General features: G+C 32.8%; 2 protein-coding genes across 3 annotated transcripts in view; both read left to right on the top strand.

The window, feature by feature from the left end:
- Window positions 1–8,832, top strand: part of TLE4_1 (Transducin-like enhancer protein 4) — a 36,896-nt gene extending 28,064 nt beyond the window's left edge. Inside the window, exons 14-17 of one of the 2 annotated variants that reach the window (XM_012936341.3) lie at window positions 1,721–2,060; window positions 3,807–3,958; window positions 5,839–6,271; window positions 7,548–8,832. In XM_012936341.3, the coding sequence (XP_012791795.3) occupies window positions 1,721–2,060; window positions 3,807–3,958; window positions 5,839–6,271; window positions 7,548–7,655 (1,033 nt within the window). In that variant the 3' untranslated portion in view covers window positions 7,656–8,832. Of the gene's footprint in view, window positions 1–1,720; window positions 2,061–3,806; window positions 3,959–5,838 lie in introns of both variants that reach the window. The other variant, XM_051216220.1, reaches the window with a different exon arrangement.
- A 12,911-nt stretch (window positions 8,833–21,743) lies between these two features.
- Window positions 21,744–22,394, top strand: MS3_00007876 (uncharacterized protein; the record flags this gene model as incomplete). Its single annotated transcript, XM_051216219.1, has 1 exon — window positions 21,744–22,394. A coding segment is annotated over exon 1 (399 nt), but the record flags the coding sequence as incomplete, so codon positions are not given.
- Window positions 22,395–23,124: the final 730 nt, after the last annotated feature.

Here is a 23,124-nt window from a genome sequence, read left to right as displayed (position 1 = left end):
TTTGCTATGCTCCTACTTAAACATCTTTTTCTTCTTTAACCTACACTTGACCATTAGATGATGCATCTTCTACTCTCCACCACCACAAACGTTTTTATGCAATCATCTTAAAAAAAGAACTCCCTTAAAAGTCTTAATTACAGAACACCGATGTTCTTACTACGTTGTATGTCAACCCTCCCTACCTTACACTGTTTCTGTGTTTTTTAATTGTCTATTCCTGTCTCTCCAACCTAAATTAATACTCAAACATAACACATGTTTCTTCTTACGTTTGTAATTTCACCAACCACCCTTCGGATTTATCACCTAAGTTGTCATTACCTCTTTAACTCCCCTCCACTATTCATCGCATTTTTGTGTGTAGATATTCACTTTTCTCTATCCCTCTTTGATTATGGTATACTTCCTGTTTGTCTGTATGTTCGTGTCTGTTCTGACTGTAGATAAAGGAAATATCTTCGTCTCTCCACCAAATTTTTGTTCTAGTAACAATATCAATATACTTTCGGTCAAGAGTAATAGAGTATTTTTGTAGTTTACATTATGACATTCTCCTAACAGTCTGTTGTTAGACCGTCCATTATCTCTCCCTACCACCTTCCTTTTATTTCCTTTCGACACCCAACCTTTTCAGATATCAAGTTGCTTTGTCTATGTTCTAATCACATCACTATATACTTGTTCATTTTTCCGTACACATAATTGGAATTTGTGTATATTCACTTCAGTGTGTATTTATCTGTATGGTGTACGTGGAAATGTGTGGTTTAACCCATAATTTCTGTTTTCTATTACATCAACTAAATTGTATGTATTTGTGTGCGCATATATATAATTTGTTAGAACTCTTTGGTTATCCATCTCTAAACGCATAGGTCTATAAACTTACCCGTTCCATCTATTATGGGAAAATAATACATTATCTTAGGGATATTCATTTCATGTACGAACTATCAGCACTAAGGGTTGTACATGTTCGTTTGAACCATTGTATAATTAAGTTTGTCTGGTTAACTCGAGTTAATTTATCCGATGTTTGTATATTTATGTAATAGGTTAAATCATGGAAAAACTGAAATAAATAGAAGTAATTTAATAAATACTATAGAAATCGCTTATATAATTGGCTATTGTTTGTATTTATTTATTCAGTTATTTTACTAGTAGCTCATACTCATCTTTATATTAACTGTCTATATTGTCATTGGAAAACAGCCAAAGCATCTTGGATCTCACTACACACTACAGTTTAAATGTACTGAAAACTTGTAACTATAAGGAGTATAAAAGTAGTCTTTTCATAAAGGAAATATATTAACAATAGTTACTGATTAAATAAAGTTTTTAATATCAACAATGTGGAAATTGAAAGCCTTTATGTAGATCTTTATACTTAGTTCAATGCGGAAAAAAAGATGAATATTTTGTTCATCTTTCAATGTTATGGTTTTTGATTTTTATTTTGATGTCTTTATGAATATCACTAAGCTAACTGAATATTTCTTAAATTTACTCTATTGAGGTAATTCTTCACTTATTCAAACATTTCTAAAACCATCTTTGTATCCATACTGGATAAGGGAAATTACTGTTACTATTTGAAATATATACAAAATTTGTCCAATTATTCTTCATAAACAGTAGTTTGTAAACGAAAATCTAGCATTACAATTTGTCATTTATAATGAATATATATTTCTTGATTCCGATCTTGCAGACCATATTCATTTCTTCGTTTGGATAACCAATCACCAACTCCTGTACCATTCACTCCAGATGCTTTCTTTGGTCCAGGTATTCCACATCAAGCAAAAGCGATACATTGTTTGGATCACGGAGAGGTTGTCTGTGCTGTTACAATTAACAATGCTACACATCAGATTTATACTGGAGGTAAAGGCACTGTTAAACTATGGGATTTAAATTCAACTACATCTAATCAATCTCCGAATTGCGGTGGAAGTTCAGGTCAATCAATCATCACTAATAAAACGTGTATAACAAGCCTCGAGTGTTTACAAAGAGATAAATACATACGATCGATTAAATTAACCCAAGTAAATTGTAGAATAGTCTTATATTCACTGTGTTTGGATGTCTGTTGGATATTAGTTATTTTATTTGTGAACACCAAAAGCTATTTTATTCTGAAGTTAGATTTTGTACTTGTCTATATAGATATGTGTATCTGTACTTAGAACTATAGTCTGTCATGTTTCTGGAAGGATGATATATACAATAGATATCTTAAAAAGTGTCCTAGTTTCTATTCTATAACGAAGTTGATAGTAAATTCTTTACATAAAATTTATAAATTAGCCTAGTAACAGTATATAGCGTTTATTACCTAACACACTCCGGAATTACTTTTAAATTTAGTTAATTAAACTATTGCACAATGAAGTGTTTTCAAAAAATCCAATCATTCAACCAACTAATTTCTAAGACAAACACATACTATTCCTAATCTGGGGCCTCAACTTAAAATCTTTCTATGACGCTCACCTTTAACCGTACATTTAAAAATGTGACAGATTTTTCATACTACTTGAAAGTAGATTAAATTGAATTATGGAAAAGTTGCGTTCAATGCAAGTTATTTTTTCTTATTTACCTATTTTATTATTATTAACAAATTCTTATTGATAATCATCTCACAAGTGGATTACAATGATACTGTTGCGCATGTATCTAATGATTTCTGGCTTTATTTCTTTTCCTCTTTTGGTTTAGAGAAGCCTTTAAAAAAAAACACGACATATTTTGACAGGGTTTTTAGCCGATGATGAGAAAATATCACTGAAACAGGTTCAGCCTACAAGTTATGTTAGATGAATAATCTTCAAGTATGACAAAAAAATAATCAAGTCGATTGATAGAAATTGTGTAGAGTTAAATAACAATTTTGTTAACGTATAAATTTCTTAGTTTTTCTCATTAAAATGCGCAACTTATTTTCGTTATCTTAATATCCCTGACTAATGTCACGTGTCGAGTCATCAATTAGGATTCTAACTTTAATTTGATCTGTTTCGCATGTACTGTTTCCTCGATAGCCTAGTTTCTCCAAACTGACCAATTACACGCTAGAACAGCACTAATGACTCTGAACCGACAGTTGAGTTCCTACTGGTCCGTTATTCGCAAGCTACTTTCTGTGTCCGGCCTCGAGTGCAAAAGTGGTAACCAACCTCTACCATATTTATATTTCAAATGAACGTAGTTTCTATACAGAAACACCGGACCACATCACGCTAATTACAAACAAACAAGCCCAAATTGGCTATAAATAAGGGAGTCTGTAAGTAATAGACTGGGAACAAATTGGGATTGATAAGTCATATAACAGTATTGAATGAGTTAACCAAAAGCGTGTGGTAAATGAAATACATATAAATATAGTAATCTAATTACCCAGTAATTATGGAATAATACAATAATAATAATAATTCTAAAAACTAGTACCAATTTTTGAAACATCTGCTTCGTTATAACAATTTTCGGTCGCCATTGGGAAATTTTTAGGGCAGGGGTACATTACGTGAACTCACTATTATCATCTTCTGGTTCCCCAAACTTAAATAAGCTAGAATGAATTTGAATCACTAACATTCTGGTTAAAATTCAACTAACAAATTCAGTCCCATTTGTTCTCAAGATGTTATATGCCTCTTGCTTATACTTTTTGTTTTCTAATCAACTTACTATTATAAATTTAAATATTAGGATTTTCATAGATGAAGAAGTTTTAGTTGTTAACTAGAAATTATTTCTATCTTTTCCTTTTTTTAAAAAAAATGTAGGATGGAAGAACATTAGTGGTGGGTGGTGAATCTAGTATATTAAGTATATGGGATTTGGGTCAAGCTAGTCCTCATCCAAAAAGTGAACTTACATTTACAGCTCCAGCATGTTATGCTTTGGCTGTATCGCCTGATAGTAAATTATGCTTCAGGTAATTATAATGTATTGTTATCTATGATCATCATATATTTGCAACATTTCTCTTTTCATTGGTTTTTGTATAGTTGGTAAATGTTTTTGTCATAATGTTATCTAGTAATTAATTTAATAATCTTAATATTTGATTTATTTATTGATCACTTTATCTTGGTTGTGCACACCTTTAAAGTTTATATAATTAATAACCATGAACTGATACGTTTAAAAGTTAATAGTGTATGAGGAGATATACACCTTACATATTCTCTGAAATAATAGTTCAGTATGTTTTTTTATATTAGTGAACAATGGTAAATTGTTTGATATGTATTCTTTTTTTGTCTCGTCATTGAAACTGTACACAATGATTAGTTCATTAATCATTTGAAAATTTTATTAAGTTGATTCATAGTCTTATGAACTATTTCGATTTTTTGAGGTTTCTTGTTTTTTAAGTAATCTAAAGTAATATTAGAATATTCATTACATTGATAAATGGACGAATATTTTGAGAAAAATCATATTTTGGGCACCCGGACAGTATCACAGCCCTCACATATATCGAATGAGATCTGTGTGGCGCATATGTATTTGGTGCCTCCTTGTACCAATATCTATGTGTTAAAATAAATAAATAATATAAAGATACATATTGTGTATTTGCTGCAATGCAATGTTTAGATGCTAATGATTTGCACATTTCTTATAGTGTTTACAAAGTTAATGTTTAACTAAAACAATTTATTGCTAGTTTGTTATATACCATAATAATTATTCAATAATACATTGTTTACTTGTATTGATACTATTTTGAAAATATTTAATTGGTACTGGAAATCTGTTTAGATAAAACTTACAAAAGTGGTTGTATACACTAGATACTGGTATATCTGTAAAAACGTCCGTTTAAATTTGAATGAATAGTTTCACTGTAGTTATTAATTATTAGTAGATATTAATTATTAATTAGATGTTAGTGTGTTGGTTGTAAGTAGTACATTTATGGAGTACTACCTTTATTGTTTAATTCACCTTCATTTATACAACATTCTGTATTCTAGACTTACAAGTTGAGAATGTGTAAAAGTTGATAATTTTTCCTTCTATAGAATATTATGTTATAACTGTTCAAATTCTGTAAAATACATTGATCATATTTTTCTATCAGTTGCATCTGGAATGCTAAAGCTCAAGATTTAAAATAAAATAAAGATTGACTGCATTTACACCGTTGTGGTTGATTCTGAAACATTTCATCCGAAATTTCCAATCATTAATCGGGTTTATCGCATTCATCCCGACCGAGTGGTACGGATTCATCAACATGGTTCAGAACAACAGTCAGTGGTTTCATTGACTTATGACATGTTTTACTTTGGTCGCTTCCTTTCAATTTGCCTATACCACCAGCTAACATCACCTATCGAGTTAGGTAGTGGTTAGATATACGTAATACACGATCTACCACATCAATCGATAAGAGTTTGCATTACTATCAACCGATTTGCTAATTTTACCTAACGCCCTTTACCTAACTTCAACTTTATTCAACCGTTGCACGATATGCGACAATACTTTCAAGATACCTGTTGTCAAATACTTTAAGCCTATGCTTGTCTCTTACTTTCAAAGACCGTGTTTCATAGCTGTAGAGTAGGACAGAGAGGAGATTTTCGATGCATAGGCAAAATTCTAGGTATGTTTTAGGATTTCTACACAGGTTTCTTATAAATTATTGGCTTTTAATATAGTTTTTCTAATAAAAGAGATTTTTAATTGTGACTGATTACTGTACTTGTAACAAATGATTACAAAACCATTATTCTCTTGTTCTGTCAAACTATTTTACTATCTTATGGCAATTTCTATTACCTGATTACACCATACTTCTAGCTGCTGTTCAAATGGAAATATTGGTGTTTGGGATATACATAACCGTATTTTAGTTCGTCAATATCAAGGGCATGCTGAAGGGGCATCTTGTGTCGATATCCGTCCAGATGGAACACGCTTGTGGAGTGGAGGCTTAGATAAAACTGTACGTTGTTGGGACTTACGGGAGCATTGCCAAATAAGTCAAGTTGATTTGTCAGCTCAAATATTTTCCCTTGGTTATTGTCCAACGGGAGATTGGTTAGCTGTTGGATTGGAAACAGATCAAGTTGAAGTGTTCGGTCCTGGTCGTCCAGAACGTTATCAACTATCGCTGCATGAAAGTTGTGTTTTGTCTCTTAAATTTGCTCACAGTGGCTTGTGGTTTGCTTCCACTGGTAAAGACCATTGTCTATACGCTTGGAGAACTCCTTATGGTGCTAACCTCTTTCAGGTAAGTTCTATTTTCAGTATAAATTTCCAACCTATTTATAAAACTACGTTGAGAAAATATCTAATACAATGAGTTTTAGAGTCCTAAAAGTGGTATAATTTTAACGTTTGTTCGCCATATAATGCAAAACGAGCCATACTGACTAGTTTTTAGTGTGTTACTATTGTTTAACCCATTTAGTAATTTTTTTTCTACCCGTTGGTCTCTCATGTCAATTTGAATTCAATTATATTTGGGTAGTACTTTGACGTTTCCATAGTTTACTGGTTTGCTATAAATATTGGTGGTTCTAATCCTTTTATATCATTTTAAGTCCTTTATGTTTTCATAGGAGAATTTGATTTACCAAAGATTTCTGTTGACCTAGTGAGTTAGTCCACTTGTAGACATTTAACAGGCTTTTTTTAGATTCAATTTCGTATTTTCAGTCTAGTTAGCTGGATTTATCTACTATTTTGATAAAATTCAACTTCTGGTAGTCGATTATTTACAACTTGTGCAACTCAGCCTTATTGTTTATTAGCTTTGATTTTAAAAGCTCATTTTCACATCTTATTCTTGAGTACTGACCTAAATGAAACACTGGTAAAAATTCTTTAACTATTGCTCTCGAATGTCTGATAGATATGTGTGATTTGTTAGTCCTAGAACGGTGAATATACTAATTTACGAAGATTGGTTCCGTTGAACAGGAAGGGACAGTTAATAAATTATTTATTCTTGAGCGTTAGAACTTTTATAGATGACACTATTGAAGAAGAATCGATCAAAATCAAACAAAAATACTCAGAGACAATGGCTTTTCTCACGGGTTCATACTGTAAATAAAGCATATTTCTATGCATAACATATTTTAACCTAAAAGCTATGTTCTGTTTTCCTTTTCTTCGATCCATCATGTTCAATATAAGGGAGTTTTCTCTTGTTTTATCCCAGAATGGTACTTAATCTAGTTCTAATTTAGTAAGTTGAAGGCGATTAAAGATTATGCCTGCTTATTTCTTATTCTCTATGTGTTATAATAGGAATTATGCGAATAATTAGTAATGATATACCATTAAACTACCATTATATCGTTTAAATACCTTTTTATACTTCATTTACACTGTTCAATTGTCAGAATTGTTAGTAGTAGTAATGGTGGTAGTGGTAGTGTTATTACTTAAATGGCATTCCTAATTGTACAGTAATTATAGCATTTTGAATTTTTCCATTTTTTACTGATTATTTCACTATGTTCTCTTTTTTCTTGCATTATTGTTATTATTACATATAGGTCAAAGAAAACTCATCTGTGTTGAGTTGCGACATATCACTAGATGACAAACTCCTAGTCACTGGGTCTGGTGATCGTAAAGCTACTGTCTATGAAATAATTTACTAATTCTATCTATGCGCTAGTTGCTTTTCGTTTTTCCTATGTTGCTTTTTATGTCCTACTTACTGGTGCTAGTGCGTGTATGTATATTTATATGTGCTATTCTGTGTATGGCGCTAATGGTAACAGAACACTGACACACACGCACACATTAAATAATAGCATTAGTAGTTCAAAAAACCATACAACAACAATAACAACAAACGAGTCAGTATTTTCTAGTCAATCAAACGTAAACGTTAATATTCATATACATATATTATACTGTTTTATGTCATATCACATTGATGTTGTTTTTGACGCTACGAAGAAAAAATAATCATAATTTACGAAGTCAATATCGTTTCTACTTGCAATTTGTTCTCCTTTCAATACATACATTTGCTTACCTATCTACCACCCTTCAAAATCACTTTTCTCGTGCATTTTATATCACTTTCTCTCCTGACTCTCATCTCGATTGTGTATTATATCTTTGTTTTTGTTCCGTTTTTTGTCTGTGCTGTTCAGAATTTTGGTAAGAAAGCAAGCAAATCGACATACGTCTCCACATCAATATGCACATTACTCTCTTGATGTGATCATTCAAAGCTTTTTTTTCTGTTAACTAGCAAATTATTCTACGTTGTATAAAACTACACTATTTATTATTATCATTATTATTATGTAGCGTACATACACATATTACCAGGAAAATTGACCGGCAAGAACGAACAACAAACAACCAAAGTTGTTTCTTTGTTACTTTTCCTTCTTTCCCCATTTTCCTTTCTTTCCTTTTGTGTCATTGTTATAATTTTTTCTCAGGTTCATGTATCCAACTTGTTTTTATCGCCTATGTTGCATTGACTTGGAGAGAGATAATGAATGGGATACACGTTAGTTCGAAATTTGTGTAACTTTTTGATTCAAGTTTGTTGTTTTGTTCTTACTTGTCATTACTTTTCTTAACTGTGTTGTAATGCTGTTATCGTCGCCATCCCCTCTACCGCTACTGTTTAGTTGTACTTTGTGAATATATATATACATACACTCACTGATAGTGTTTGTTTAATAGCGTTATACTTTTATCACCGTCTTTGCTTTTTTTGCTATTTCTTTTTCAATCTTCCAGTTAAAATTCTAAAAAAATAATCAGTTTTCCTGTTTCTTCCGTTTTGTTTTAATAACGTTCCCTTAACTGATATATATATATATATATATATATATATATATATATATATATATATATATATATATATATATATATATATATATATATATATAAATAATGTGTATAGTTCATTATACAATAATGATTATTAATAATCAGATAAGTTATTCATACAGGTTTATTATTTTTCTCTCAATTATTAATTTGTTAATACACATACCCGAGCACTGTAATATTGTGTTGTTGTTTGTTTGTCTACACATTGTGGATGGTTTCTCGTGTTTTTTAAAAACAAAGCAATTCAGCCTATTTAAATCGAGTTATGATTACTTACATTTTAATAAGATGTAAGGATGTGTGTTTGCTTGTATTATGTAAATAAAACTTGTGAGAGATAGACGTGTAATCTGTTAATAGTATATCTGTTTAGGTATTTTCTGTTAAAGAATTCGGTTCTTCTGTTATTATTATATATGAATCTGTTTTTTTTTGTATTCATCAATGTGCTCTATTTAATAATAATTTTGCGGTAATGTTCACTATTTCGTTCATTTACGTTTTATTTACATCAAGCTTCATAACAGTATGACGTATCGATTTATATATATATATATATATATATATATATATATATATATATATATATATATAGTCAACCAGTCATGAGGAATGTACAACCTGACACCAATTCAAGTTGCCACATCACGTCATTACAGCAAGATGACATAATAGAATTAATGACAGTATCAGTGGTATTAAGAAAGATTTGGTTTAAACAATATGATTTAGGAAGTAAATATGAACTCGTCGAATAACAATGTATAGAATGATTTGAAATCAAGATACAAGGGAGACAAAGAATGATTAAATCTGTTATTGTGGACGTTTCTGAGCCATGTAACCTAACATCTCCAACCAAGTAGTCTCTATCTATTAATACGGCTCATCCACAGTCCCTGACTTCTTGAGGTGGGGCCATTTCTTTGTCCACAATATTAAACAATCACTTGTTTACTCCTATCAAATTGAAATACTTTTAAACAACCAATTGAGAGACATCAACCCATGTAATATACTTAGAATAAGGATAATCACTGTAATAATGACTTATGAAATTCCTCGCATGACATTTATATACAGTCGCTGATAAATTGAAAATTTGCTATTTAAAGCATATTTGACAGTCTTGGAGTGATGTGCCAGGGGTATTTACGTTGCATGATTTATCTGTGATTTTTAATTATTTGGTCGATATGTATTGTTGGTTTACCTATACTTTGATAAGATAGTAAGCAGTACAAGGTCAAAAATAATCTGAATTTACCTTACGGTCATTTAAACGTCATTTTGTAGTTTTGACTGATCCATCCGACTTGCACTAATTATGTTCCAATGAATTATCTCTGTTTTCACTGTTCTAATATGTAACACATCTCCGGGGTGATATGACGGGTAGTTGGCACGAGTTTTACTCTATTACATTACTTTGTAACTATCTGTCTTCGAAGAATAATTCTTAGATCTAAAGCCTGATCACTGGTCCGAACTGTCAGACATGTTTCTTCAGCACACTGAAATTTATTGGTAAGCCCCAAGTGATTTGAACTTTACACTTAGGGAATAAAATCCATATTAAGATCTTATCTCAAACTAGCAGACCCGAAAAATCTAGTGAGGTGATTAGATATATCAGTAGTTACACAAATTATTACAGTTGGTAATTAGCATTAATCTCTTATCAGAAAGTGATTCTTATAGGTTTAACTTCGTAAACGTAACGGCGCTGCCTTTCTGGGCCGTTCATTGTCTTCGCGACGCCTTTACCCTCGTCTAAACTGAAATCAAAATGACTTCAGGGATGATGGATCAATAAAACAGATGAAAATGGGTTAGGTTACAACCATTCGGCAATTACTAGTGCGTTATATTAATGGATGGGATATTGGATACATTTCTTTCGCGACATAACACATTTTGCTATTTCCAGCTCACTATAGCTTAATAAGTTCAGATCGAAATGTGCTCAAGCAAAATGCATTTGTTACCTAATTTTTCCTTATAAACTAACCCACATGAGAAGTCTCGGATAGGTCGAAAATGACTTCCTGGGTTTCACTGATTTTCACAACCTAAATATACTAAAACTTGTGACTAGAGGCAGTATTGAAATAGTCTCCTCAAGTACACATACTAATAGACACTGATCAAATGAAGTCCCTAATGTCAGCAACCTTTATGAATAATAACTTACAATAGCTTTCGAAGTGAATTTAATGTATTAAGGGATTAAAGTAGGTTCGGAACATTTAATAAAAAATTTTGACTGAAGAAGCTGTCGTCAACGTTAGTCGGCTATTATAATGGGTAAACTAAATTCGAAATAACAGGAAATGTATCTTGGAATAAATCGCGAAACATAATCGTTTAATGACGGAATTTCTAATGTTGTCATCAATAGACCACAGTGTTTACCAGTGTGGGGTTACTGTGTTTTTGATTGAGATCATAAATCGATGAATTTCAGACCACCATTGAAAACCTGTAAGCAATGAATGTCCGCTTCATCTCGGTATGGGACTCCTTAGCAGCGCGTGTACACAATCCTGCACCTGGAATTCGAACTCAGGATCTCCACTCTCGCGCTCAAGTGCATGACCTCTAAACCACTGAGACTCCATTCAACGGTGTTATTGTCTAATCTCAACCAGTCCACGAAATTGCGAGATCATCTAGTATTTGAATAATGCTCCGAATCGGTAATTTCACATAAATAGTTTGGGCAACTCACTGAAGAGTAGAAAACTGTAAATAATTCAAAATGTATTGGCAAAAGACATTCTAAGGTAAAATATATATACCTGATATTTGAAACATTCTAAGAATTAATTCATTGTCAAAGTGGTCACTTAATGTCACTTTATGCTAAACTTCCAATTATTTCTCGTAAACATCTACACTACTAATGAGTAACATGTTTCAAAATCAATTTTTATAATGATCACTGTTGTTTACTTTAAACGTATTATAGTAGTTCATTTACAATTGATATAATCAGTTTTAAATGACAATCTTTTGTTTCTTAGATGACTTTAACTCTAAGATATTTTTTAAGGATTTAATCACAACTATGCTAACCAAATTTGTTACAATACATTGATTTTACTGTTCACTATCCGCTAACTCCTTTTGGAAATATAATTATTGTACAAAAATTATATACAGTTGTAAACAAATTTTCAATCAAAATAATATAATTCATAATAATATATATTTCATGTCATTATCATTTCAGAAATATAGACAGATCACGTAGGTACTTATAGTATCAATAATAATTGTAGTTGTATGGATTTCAAGTATCACCTGAGAAATCGATCACCAAAGTATTCATCACAGATAAATTCAGATTTCGGGTTCACAATCCAAATCCATACATATAGTTAAAAAGAATAAAAGTTTTCAAATCTAAATAAGAGTTTTATCATTTTCTTATTTTACAATTAAATTACAAGCGCTCGCACGCGAAACTGATAAATCCTGGGTTCGAATCTTACGGGGAGAGATCGTGGATGCACACTGCTGAGGTGTCCTACAACAGGATGGTACGACCATCCAGTGCTTCCAAGTTTTCCATGGTAGTCTAGCTTCAGTTTGCTCATATTAATTATAATCATTAACAAAAGTGATTAAAGAGACAAGATAAATTATTGATTAAATGAAATTTCTTATTTTAGTTCTTAATACATCATTGGTTTAACATTTTTTTTACTATATTTCTTAAACATGTTTATACATGACTACTATTCATAATGATTTGATAAAAGATTACTCAAAATTAAATATGATTATAAGTAAAAGTGATTATCTGGAATATTAGCCTAGACAACACAATATTGATTCCAATAATAATAGTAATAATAATAATGTGACTAATATTTGGCTCAAAAATAAATAAACAAGTTGTGATAGAATCATTGAATGATAGTGTACGGATGGATATTCACTTATATATGTTGTAAATAGAAATATTATAGTAATATGTAAAAAAAGATTAGCAAAAATAGAATAACGAAATCTATTGATTAACATACTCCCATTTGTTTAAGTAACAATATCTAAATACAAGCAAAGATGAATAGTGGCTAGCAGTGGAATCCAAGACGCGCATTTCGTCCTGTTTGGGACTCGTCAGCTGGATGTACCTGCATCTCAGAGTTGATGTTCACTCTGGGACATCAATGGGAAGATTCAAGTAAAAAACAATACCAAGTGAATATCTAAATACTTTTAATTTTTTTCTAACGTAAAGTCTATTTGTTTGTTTTTTCCAGTAGTTTTTTAAACGATCTTAGATTATGACAATTGTGATCTTTAAATTGAACTAATCACTATAAATCACCCAATTAATGAATAAAAAAGTCCACTGTTTTACATTAGATTCTTTTGATTTTTATTTATAAATGCATGCTGTTGGTTTTATTTATTATTTTTGGAAAATAAGTGCATTTAGTAAGTTTATCTAAGTAGTCATATATTTATGGTGTTAAAATGAGTGGTAGTAATAGTTTAAAATGTAAAATGATAAGTTTATTAAGTGTTTTAACATAGCTCCCATCACATGGTGAGATCAGTCAGATAATTATTGAGTTTTGAGAAATATAGAAGGACTACTCTATCTGATTAAAAAAAAGTTCCTACGAATACCTTCTCTATTACAACTGAGTTCAATGGTTTAAATATCTGTGTGTTTAGTAAGAGCAGTCTACAGGTAATTACAAGGAAAATCAAAAAAACTACTGAAATACTGTTTTTTGATTTCGAATTTTAAGTGATTGATCAAATAATGTCTGTATGAAGCTAATTCATGCTTGAATCTCATTATTATTAACGTTTTCACCGTTGACATTGGGCCTAGTAAAGGTGTGTGTTAAACCTAGTTACCATACCTCTTTAGTTCAACGAGATGAAAATACTGTGATTGAAATTATGTAGTAGCAATTATAATACAAAAAATTTAACATTGGAAATATTGTTCGAAAAGACTTGTAGTGAACTCAAGGAAGCTCTAAGAAGCTCGGAAAGAGCCGAAGACATTCCATCCAATCATCTTCTAGAACATTCCAGAATATCGACGTGTAACTTCCTGATTGGACAAATGCTGAAGACCACTGCACGCGGATTGGATGCCCGTAATAGTGATTTCATTTTTACTAAGAACTATAAATACCTGTGTGTTTTGTGCCATATCTGACACTATTTGGAATAAGATTTCTTCCTGTTACTCTTCCGTCTTATAACTAGAGACTTAGAGTGTTCAAGCGTTCTAGTGCTCAGTTTGCACGCGGTATAGCAAGAGTCTAAGTTCTAGATATATGATCAAATACTATTGTATTTGACGACTTAGTAGCATGACTACTCTCCGAAGTTTTATTCCTAAACTCAAATTTTACAGTAAGAGGGAAATTATATCAAATATGACTTCAACTGTATTTATCACCTTAATGATGTATAAGATATGCTGAATTTATTCCCTGTATTAGCCTAAATTATGGACCGACATGAGTTAAACAAACATAGAAATCTAGGGAACATAAGGGATTTGTTATTTTCATTCCTCATCATGAATAGATCATTTTTTCTATAGATTCTTACAAATCGCTTTTTGAACAATGTTTATTGTGAATTAGATATATCTTATATGTACTGAACTTTCAAGGCTAAAGTAAGTTTTGCATACGGTGATAGATGATGTCCAACTGGAATTCAACGTTTATTATCAAACTCGTTAATTTTAGTGAACCTAGGTAGGTGAATGTATATTGGCACATATCAACATAGTTTTTGCAACTCCGAGGGTATGAAAGTCTCTTGTTCATGTCTAATTCTAGTTTAGATGATTACGAAGGTAGTTCATTTCAAGATTAGTATAATAATTGCTCTAAAGACTCTGAGTTCTATCTCTGGTGGAGTCATGGGTAAATACCCTTAAAGAGTGTTCAATTAAAACAATATAGCTGCCTAACGTTTCCGTATTTTGAATGGCTCTCTTAGATGAAGTCCGTTTAAGATAGAGACAAACTTTGTGGATCGGTCAGTCTGATAACCCAGACTATCACAAATTACAAGGAATTTATTAGATACAGAGGTGATTGCTTTTATCTGAGTTAGAATATTTGATTACAGCTTTACTCTGTTTTAGACACAGACAGACATTTCCATATGACATTAATCACTACTAGTAATGTGTCTGATGAGTCGTAATATTAAATTAAGTTTTGAACTTTGACCTTGCTAACGAATTATAATATATGATTCAAATTATCAAACCTCGTTAATTATTCTTATCATTGTTGGTTAAAAGTGACAGGTAATGTCGATTGATGTAAGAAACATCTGCTTTTGTACTATCCATCCGGGTTAATTAAATCAATTTATTTAAGACAGTGAACAATAAACCAGTAATTAAACAACAGGTTGGTAATGTGTAACTATTTAATCCGAAAATATAATGTTAATTTTTTACAGATATATTAGATGTATAATAAGAATAATTCTGTAAAATAGACTGCATATTAATAATAAAAAGTTACAGTTCTCATGAATTGTAATTGAAGATTGTTAAATTTAATGATGCTCTTCTAAAAAAGACAGAAGGTTCGCCATAAAAAAATATTATCTTTATGTTCTGGATTTTTTACAAACTGGCATCGACCACCTATCACCTAAAAATAGTGCATATGGTATGAAGTCACTTAGACTATTTGACCGCATTGTATTTTAATAGATAAAATTCAATCAGTGTTGAGAACTACTGATACTTGACAATTCCTTCAAATTAATAATTAATCAATATTAATATCTCAGTCCTACAATAGGTCAGGCTCAATCCGAAAAGACTGATAGTAAAATCGCTGATGTAATGCTGGGCAACACAGGTTCGTATACTACAAAGACTATCAACTTCGCCAAATAATAACAAACCTAGATCTCTGGCTTCCCGCCCATTAACTCCAACCATCTTTACAGCCTTAAAATATTCCGTTTTAACTTTGTTAAGAGTCACATTACTCGTTCGTTTAGGTAAAAATTAATTTTACCTCACTCGCTTTGTATCTTGAGGTGCATTGCGAATACAGGTTCTTTTGTGATTGACTAGAAACTTTGATCGAAATGATCAAGGAATATAAATAAACGTGACAGTCATGTCAATCAGTCTACGACGAGATTTTTGAAAATAAACTCATAATAAGTAATTGAAAAAGTAGAAATCATGTCAGAAAGATAACCAATGGGGGAGCATACAGTAAGTTACGACACGTTGGTGGGTGTTAACAAAAACCATCAGTAAAAGTGACGAAGACAAATGAACATCATTCTTTTCAGATGACATTTTTGGGAAATTAGTTCAAATGGTATTATTTAGAGAGCGAAATGTTCATCCTTGAACTATTTGATTCAGAGAATGTATTACCTACATGATAAATCATTTCTAGTAAGTACATAGTATTTTCAAAAGTATATCTAACAGATATTATATTAAGATACCTTAAGATTTGTAAGGTAGATTCAATTCACAACTATTCAACAAGTGACTGGACAGATACATTTACATTATTTTTAGTTTATCCAGTTATTTATTTAAATGTGTACATATTTTTGTTAGGATAATTAAGTTTTCATTCCAAATTATTAAATAATTAAATTTATGAACAACGACAATTATCGACGTCCAACAAATAGTATTTGGTATAATTTAAAATACCATTATCATGAAGTATGATGAAGCAAAACAGTGATTTGGTCCTTCCGGAAATAAAATTAACAAATCAATAACAGTTTACAAGTGACACTAATACTATGGAAAATATCAGATAAGTTTGGTCAGTATTTATTACCCAGCAGTCAGATATTAGATAAAAGGAGTATAACTGTCTTTTTACTATGAAATGGTATCTAAAGTAGCTAATTAAAAAATGTATACAGTGAGCAAGTTTTCTTTTTAGACTTTTAATAAAGCTGAAGAGGATGTAGTACAGCTTTTCCTGAAAGCAACCAACTGTGGTACTTCAATGTAAAATAATCCCCTCGGGTTAATGTACGTAGGTCAGTCACAGTCTGAATAACGTAATGGTGAAGTCCCTGGCTTCAGCACCTGGGTTTGAGCCCCATTCATAACATCAAATTACTCAAAGTTTCAAATAAACGTAGTTTGTGTGTGGCGATTAGTAAGAAACCTAGGTCTAGAGTTTCCTGTAACTTATCTCCAATGACTTTACGTAATGTATTTCTAGTTGACTATGCAAGTGTCGAAAAAAAGGACTTTATATAAATTGACCTTAGTATTTTACAACCAAGTAGTTTCAGGGACCTGACTAATTTGAAGGTGTCTCTTACTAATGCTTACACTTCAAAGGGTTACTGGAGAGTGAGAGGTCACATGAAACTACTGAATCTTAGTGTAGTGTCTTTATCTGAAAGTACGTTTGCCATCCGTTAAGTTTAAACTAAAGAGCATCAGTTCAATCGACTGCGAGTTTTAAAGGTATTTTAGTCCGATTCCAAATAATACGGTTTTATCTTTACTAAATAATCAACAATATATTTGGAAAATACATGAAAGTTTTAAGATGGATACATTTAAACCATTATTAATTCATGTGTTCTCTTGGAAAAAATAGAATTCAGACAGAATTAACATTCAGTCACTACCGATTTCATTAACATCGGATGTTTTCCCATATAAAACAGTATAGGATAATATCCACATACATTTTGAGGAAAATTTCAACCTAATATGGGTTATTTTTGAACCTGCTAGTATGAAAATTAATGATTTTGATAGAACCAAAGTAATCTACTGAAATAAAACTGGAATCGTTGCGCAGTTCAGTTAATAATCATGGAGGCATTTCATCCGACTTTTGTGCTACAATTCTAACAAAATAACGATTAAGCAGAATAATTTTATAAACTCTTATAACAGCATGACCAATTATATAACAGTTAGTTACATATTAAATGATATGATGCGGGATACTTGGATTATTTTCACTATTAGTTTTGTCATGGTGTATGCTTGATTAGTTGAAGTATTGTCTAACCATACTAAATGAGGCGAAATGGTTGGTTTCTAAAGGTTTTTTTAGCTGGATCAGTTGGATAGTAAAAACATGAATGGTCTTAATTTCGCCGTTTACTGGAAGAAAACGTTTTCTATTTTTTGATATCGGTATCATATTGGGAAGATCAAACCTTAGAAATTCTGTTATTAAATAGTTTTTTACTTGGTCAGTTTGCGAGACTGCTTGGTTTTATTGGGAAGTGGTACTTCTGTTCAATGTCTGTCTAACTCACATGAAACACATTATGGAATAAGAGCTTTAAATCGAGAATTGGAGAAATCTTGAACTCTCTTTTCTACTTTAATGAGGATATGAAGCTTTTTTGAATCGAAAGCACATTTACGATTGCTTTCAAAATGAGCCGATTATTGGATCATTCTTTAATAATACGATATGGTATAATATTTTTGGCATTTTAATGATGATCTACCTGGTACATTATCTTTACTGTAAGCTTACCGAAATCAACGACCTCCAATATACTGCGATGTGATTCCTGGATCTTAATATCAACGAATGATGAATTAAACATCACACAAATTATATATATATATATATATATATATACTTATGAGAAGTGAAGTTTATTGATGTAAAGAAGGCAATTAATGGACTTAGGTAATTCATACACATTTACTTGGTATGACATGCGCATCTAGATTTGGGATCGTACTAATAATGTTGGATGCTTTTTTCATCAAAAATGAAATTTATCTCACTGCATTTAAAGTAGTTAGTGTTTGTTCGCATTCGAAGAGAGTCCTTATCGTAGTTTTATCATACCTATACATAAGGGTTTGTATATTGTTATTTAGTCGTATCCATTTTGTTTAGCTACCTGTATCCTTTAGTCGAGATACAGAGGTACCCGTTTGCTTTTTCCATGGTAGCCGTTGAGTGAAACTGAAAGTATTTAGGACAGGTCTGCCTGAAGCGGATTTTATTATATTTTGTTTAGCTGGGTAACATACAGCTTACGACCTTCAACTCTTCGAAATACCAAGAAGTTTCGTACTATATTTAAGGATTGCTGTTGGAAATGATTCTGTCAGAGAAGTATGTTGATTTTATCAGTGTGAGTTTGCTCATCGTTATGAATAAAGCAAATATAAAGTTCAATGATGAACGATATTTATCAGTTAAATCAATTAATTTGTTGACTTTTTAAAGTTGTAAACACACGTGAGATTATTGATTAACTGCTAGTTCATTTTGTTGGACGACTAGAATACTTAAAATAATACGTACCATTATTATTATTCCGGATGTTGTTTGATTAGTGGTTGGCGAATAAATCAATCCGCCTCTACAGCCTTTTTTTTCTTTGCGTCGACAAAGCAATCTCATTTCAGTGCGATGAGTAGCAGGTGACAGTTAGTTCTCATCATAGTAAACAGTCACACTAGTAGCAGTAATCAGTAACTAAGTTGAGTCATAATACTGACATATTAGTGTTATGTCAAGTCACCACACTGGCGAATCTAAAAGCACACATTAGCAGACAGTTAACTTTAAGTGGAATATATTGTTGATGTCACAGGTATTCAGTGTTTGACAACGCTTCTACCAGTAACACCTTCTAATATATTTCGTTCCCACCAAGAGAAATCAAAAGACAGAGTCGAGGAGACCGGAAGAGTATATTTGGCGATGACCAATATATCGGAATTCTCTGATCTAATCTGGCTAGCGATTGCGGTTGATGTTGAGCACGGCGTTACCACACGTGATCTGGTGCGGATGCCTGACCGAGCGCCTTCAGCTAGATGAGTCCACTAAAACATATGGTCAGCATCCAATGTCGAAAACTTAATGCTATTTATTTTGGGGATTTATTTACCGCTACAGATCACTCCCCCTAGTGGGGCAGTGACGACCCTAAGACGTGGCCAGCCAGAAGTTTAAACCCAACGAGTTTGTCGTTGGTAAACACTCTTCTGATAGCTTACTAAATTTAGCAGCGTCTGGTCGTCTTTCCTTACTATATGGGACGGAGGTACAACATAGTAAAAAAAGAAAATGTACAATGAAAATTTCGGATCCTCATAAACGTCATCGTTCTTTTCCAGCCGTCCTGGAAAAGAAAAAGAAAATGTAAGTGCATGTCGAAATACACTCGTATGTGCGTAAAAACACAATGTCGGCGGAAAAAATGGAAAATAAACTCATGAACACGTAATAGCATTAAAAAATTGTTTTTTTTGTTTTGTTTTTTTAAATAGAAATAAAAATATATAAGCATATTAAAATTGTTTTTTTAAAAATAATATAAAATGTCGAGAAGTGCCTTACGTGCAATAGTCGTTTAAATGTTCTGGAAATCTCACCCTTCTTCCAGAACGCGTCGTTTTAAGTTTATTTTCGGATACTGTCGAAGTATCATCGTGTGTGTTGGTTGTCGGATGAGGTATTGTAAGTGTCGGAGTCGTGTCGTTCGATTGTACCGAAGGAAAATCGACGTGGATAGGATTTCCTTCTAAATACGCTGCTTTTAAGCGATCGATGCTGATGCTATCGTTTGTTCCGTTCTTATCGACTATATAGTACTTAGATTCACGTTGAAGAACTTTGAAGGGTCCTTCGTATGCTGATTCGAATGGTCGTCGATGCGAGTCTCGACGAATGAAAACGTGTGTACTATATCGTAAGCCAGGTTGAACGAAAACATCAGTTGATTGAGGTCGAGTGAAAGCAGGTTTAACTGAACGCATTGCGTTTGTAAGCCTGTTCGTGTAGGAGGTTAGATCCATGTTCATTGAAGAGGATGAAGGATCCACGAATTCTCCTGGAAGTCGAAGTGTCGTTCCATAAACGAGTTGAGACGCAGTGTATCCAATGTCAGCTTTCACTGCATTGCGGATACCTAGTAAGACGAGTGGAAGAGCGTCGGTCCACTGTGAAACGTTTGCTGCTGATAGCGAAGCTTTCAGTTGTCGGTGAAAACGTTCTACCAACCCGTTTGCTTGTGGATGGTAGGCGGTCGTTCGGAAGCGAGTGATTCCTAAAAGTGTGGTCAGACGACGGAAAAGATCGGATTCAAACTGACGTCCGCGGTCTGTAGTGATGGTTGAAGGGCAACCGAAGTTTGCTACCCATCGTTCGACGAATGTGCGGGCCACTGTTTCAGCAGTGCTGTCCTTGATAGGTACTGCTTCTGGCCATCGAGTGAAACGGTCAACGCAGGTTAAGAGATAAGAGTATCCATTTGAATCTGGTAAAGGTCCTACCAAATCCAGATGAACATGGTCGAAACGGGCATCGGGAGTTTTAAACGAGCCTAAGGGACATTTATTGTGTCTGATAACCTTAGATTTTTGGCAGCTTACACAGGAGCGTGTTTAGAAGGAAATCCTATCCACGTCGATTTTCCTTCGGTACAATCGAACGACACGACTCCGACACTTACAATACCTCATCCGACAACCAACACACACGATGATACTTCGACAGTATCCGAAAATAAACTTAAAACGACGCGTTCTGGAAGAAGGGTGAGATTTCCAGAACATTTAAACGACTATTGCACGTAAGGCACTTCTCGACATTTTATATTATTTTTATTGCGGTCGGCAGATGCAGCTAGCTCGTCTAAGCCGTTGTTCTGGAACGAGACCAGAACTGCTTGCACCTGTTGGGGAAGTTTTGACAAGAAGAGTTGTTTGAATAGACCTTCGTCGAAAGTTCTTAGGCCTATAACCTCTCTCATCCGTTGCAACATGTCCGTCGCAGAACCGTGTTGCAGGTCGATGTTATTGAAGAGTTGATCTAACCTTTGTCGATCGGTTAGATCTCCTCGTTTAAGAATCGAGCGTTTTAAGATTTCGTAAGGATCGGAAACACCACTAGTAAACATACTAGGTGTTACGTACCTGTTGAATTCGCGCGGTAGTGCCTTGACTACTGCGAGGAATTGTGCACGTGTGTCGATCACGCCGTGCTCGGAGAAGTCGGCTTCTGCGTAGCAAAACCAGGCTTCGATGTTGTCGGGCCAGAAAGGCATCAGTTGAAACGAAGGCGGGGACAAAGTCTTAAGCTTGAGTACTTTAGGTGTCTGTTCAGTCATGATGAAGTATGAAGTACGATAATGAACGAGGGGAAAAAATATATATATCCAAGAAAAAACACGAAAAAAAATCACAATGTTCAAAAAAAATAAAAAATAAGGCAATGATATATAAAAAATCCCAAAAAGGAACAGACTCACAGTTACAATTAGGTGTACCAGATCACGTCGGTCTCACCAATGATGATGTCACAGGTATTCAGTGTTTGACAACGCTTCTACCAGTAACACCTTCTAATATATTTCGTTCCCACCAAGAGAAATCAAAAGACAGAGTCGAGGAGACCGGAAGAGTATATTTGGCGATGACCAATATATCGGAATTCTCTGATCTAATCTGGCTAGCGATTGCGGTTGATGTTGAGCACGGCGTTACCACACGTGATCTGGTGCGGATGCCTGACCGAGCGCCTTCAGCTAGATGAGTCCACTAAAACATATGGTCAGCATCCAATGTCGAAAACTTAATGCTATTTATTTTGGGGATTTATTTACCGCTACAATATAATAAAAACCATTACTTTACAGAATCGTATTTTCATGAGTAAAAATCGGAAGTGTTTGTCGGAGCATAGTTTGAAGATGAACTGAAATATGTTTGTGGGAAAACATGTGTTTATATTTTGCTTTACTGAATAGTACTATACGGATAACACAATACGTTAAAAACGTTTTGGTAATCAGCAATTCTTCAATATACATGACGTTATTTTCATGAAAAATAAGAAAAATATTTTCGTTCACAACATAAGGGCCTAAATAAATAAGTTAAATACGTTGACATTCACTTTTTAATGACCTAGGAATCTGTGTAGAATTCTCACTTTAAATTGACACTAACTGGATAAACCTAAACTAACTCATATACTACTGTTCGCGATAGCATTGTTTGTGAGTCAAAAACTGGGTCGCAAACGTGAAATATGGTATTGTTCATTTAAAAACATGCTTGATTTTAGAGAGCTTATTTGAAGAAACACCCCTTTTGTTCTGCGGTTTGTGGACACAAATAATAAGCCTTAGTTTTCAAACAAAATGAATAGGCATCTCTAACAAGTTATAATGAAAGAGATTTTTAAAATTTTGATCATCTGGTCAGCAAACATCTGCTTAAAAGTCAGACAACCGTCCACGAGG

The sequence above is a fragment of the Schistosoma haematobium genome, chromosome 4 (genome assembly GCF_000699445.3).
Source record: "Schistosoma haematobium chromosome 4, whole genome shotgun sequence".
Classification (NCBI taxonomy): Eukaryota; Metazoa; Platyhelminthes; class Trematoda; order Strigeidida; family Schistosomatidae; genus Schistosoma; species Schistosoma haematobium.
Note: the sequence above shows the minus strand (reverse complement) of the source record. Positions and strands in the feature narration are given on the sequence as shown.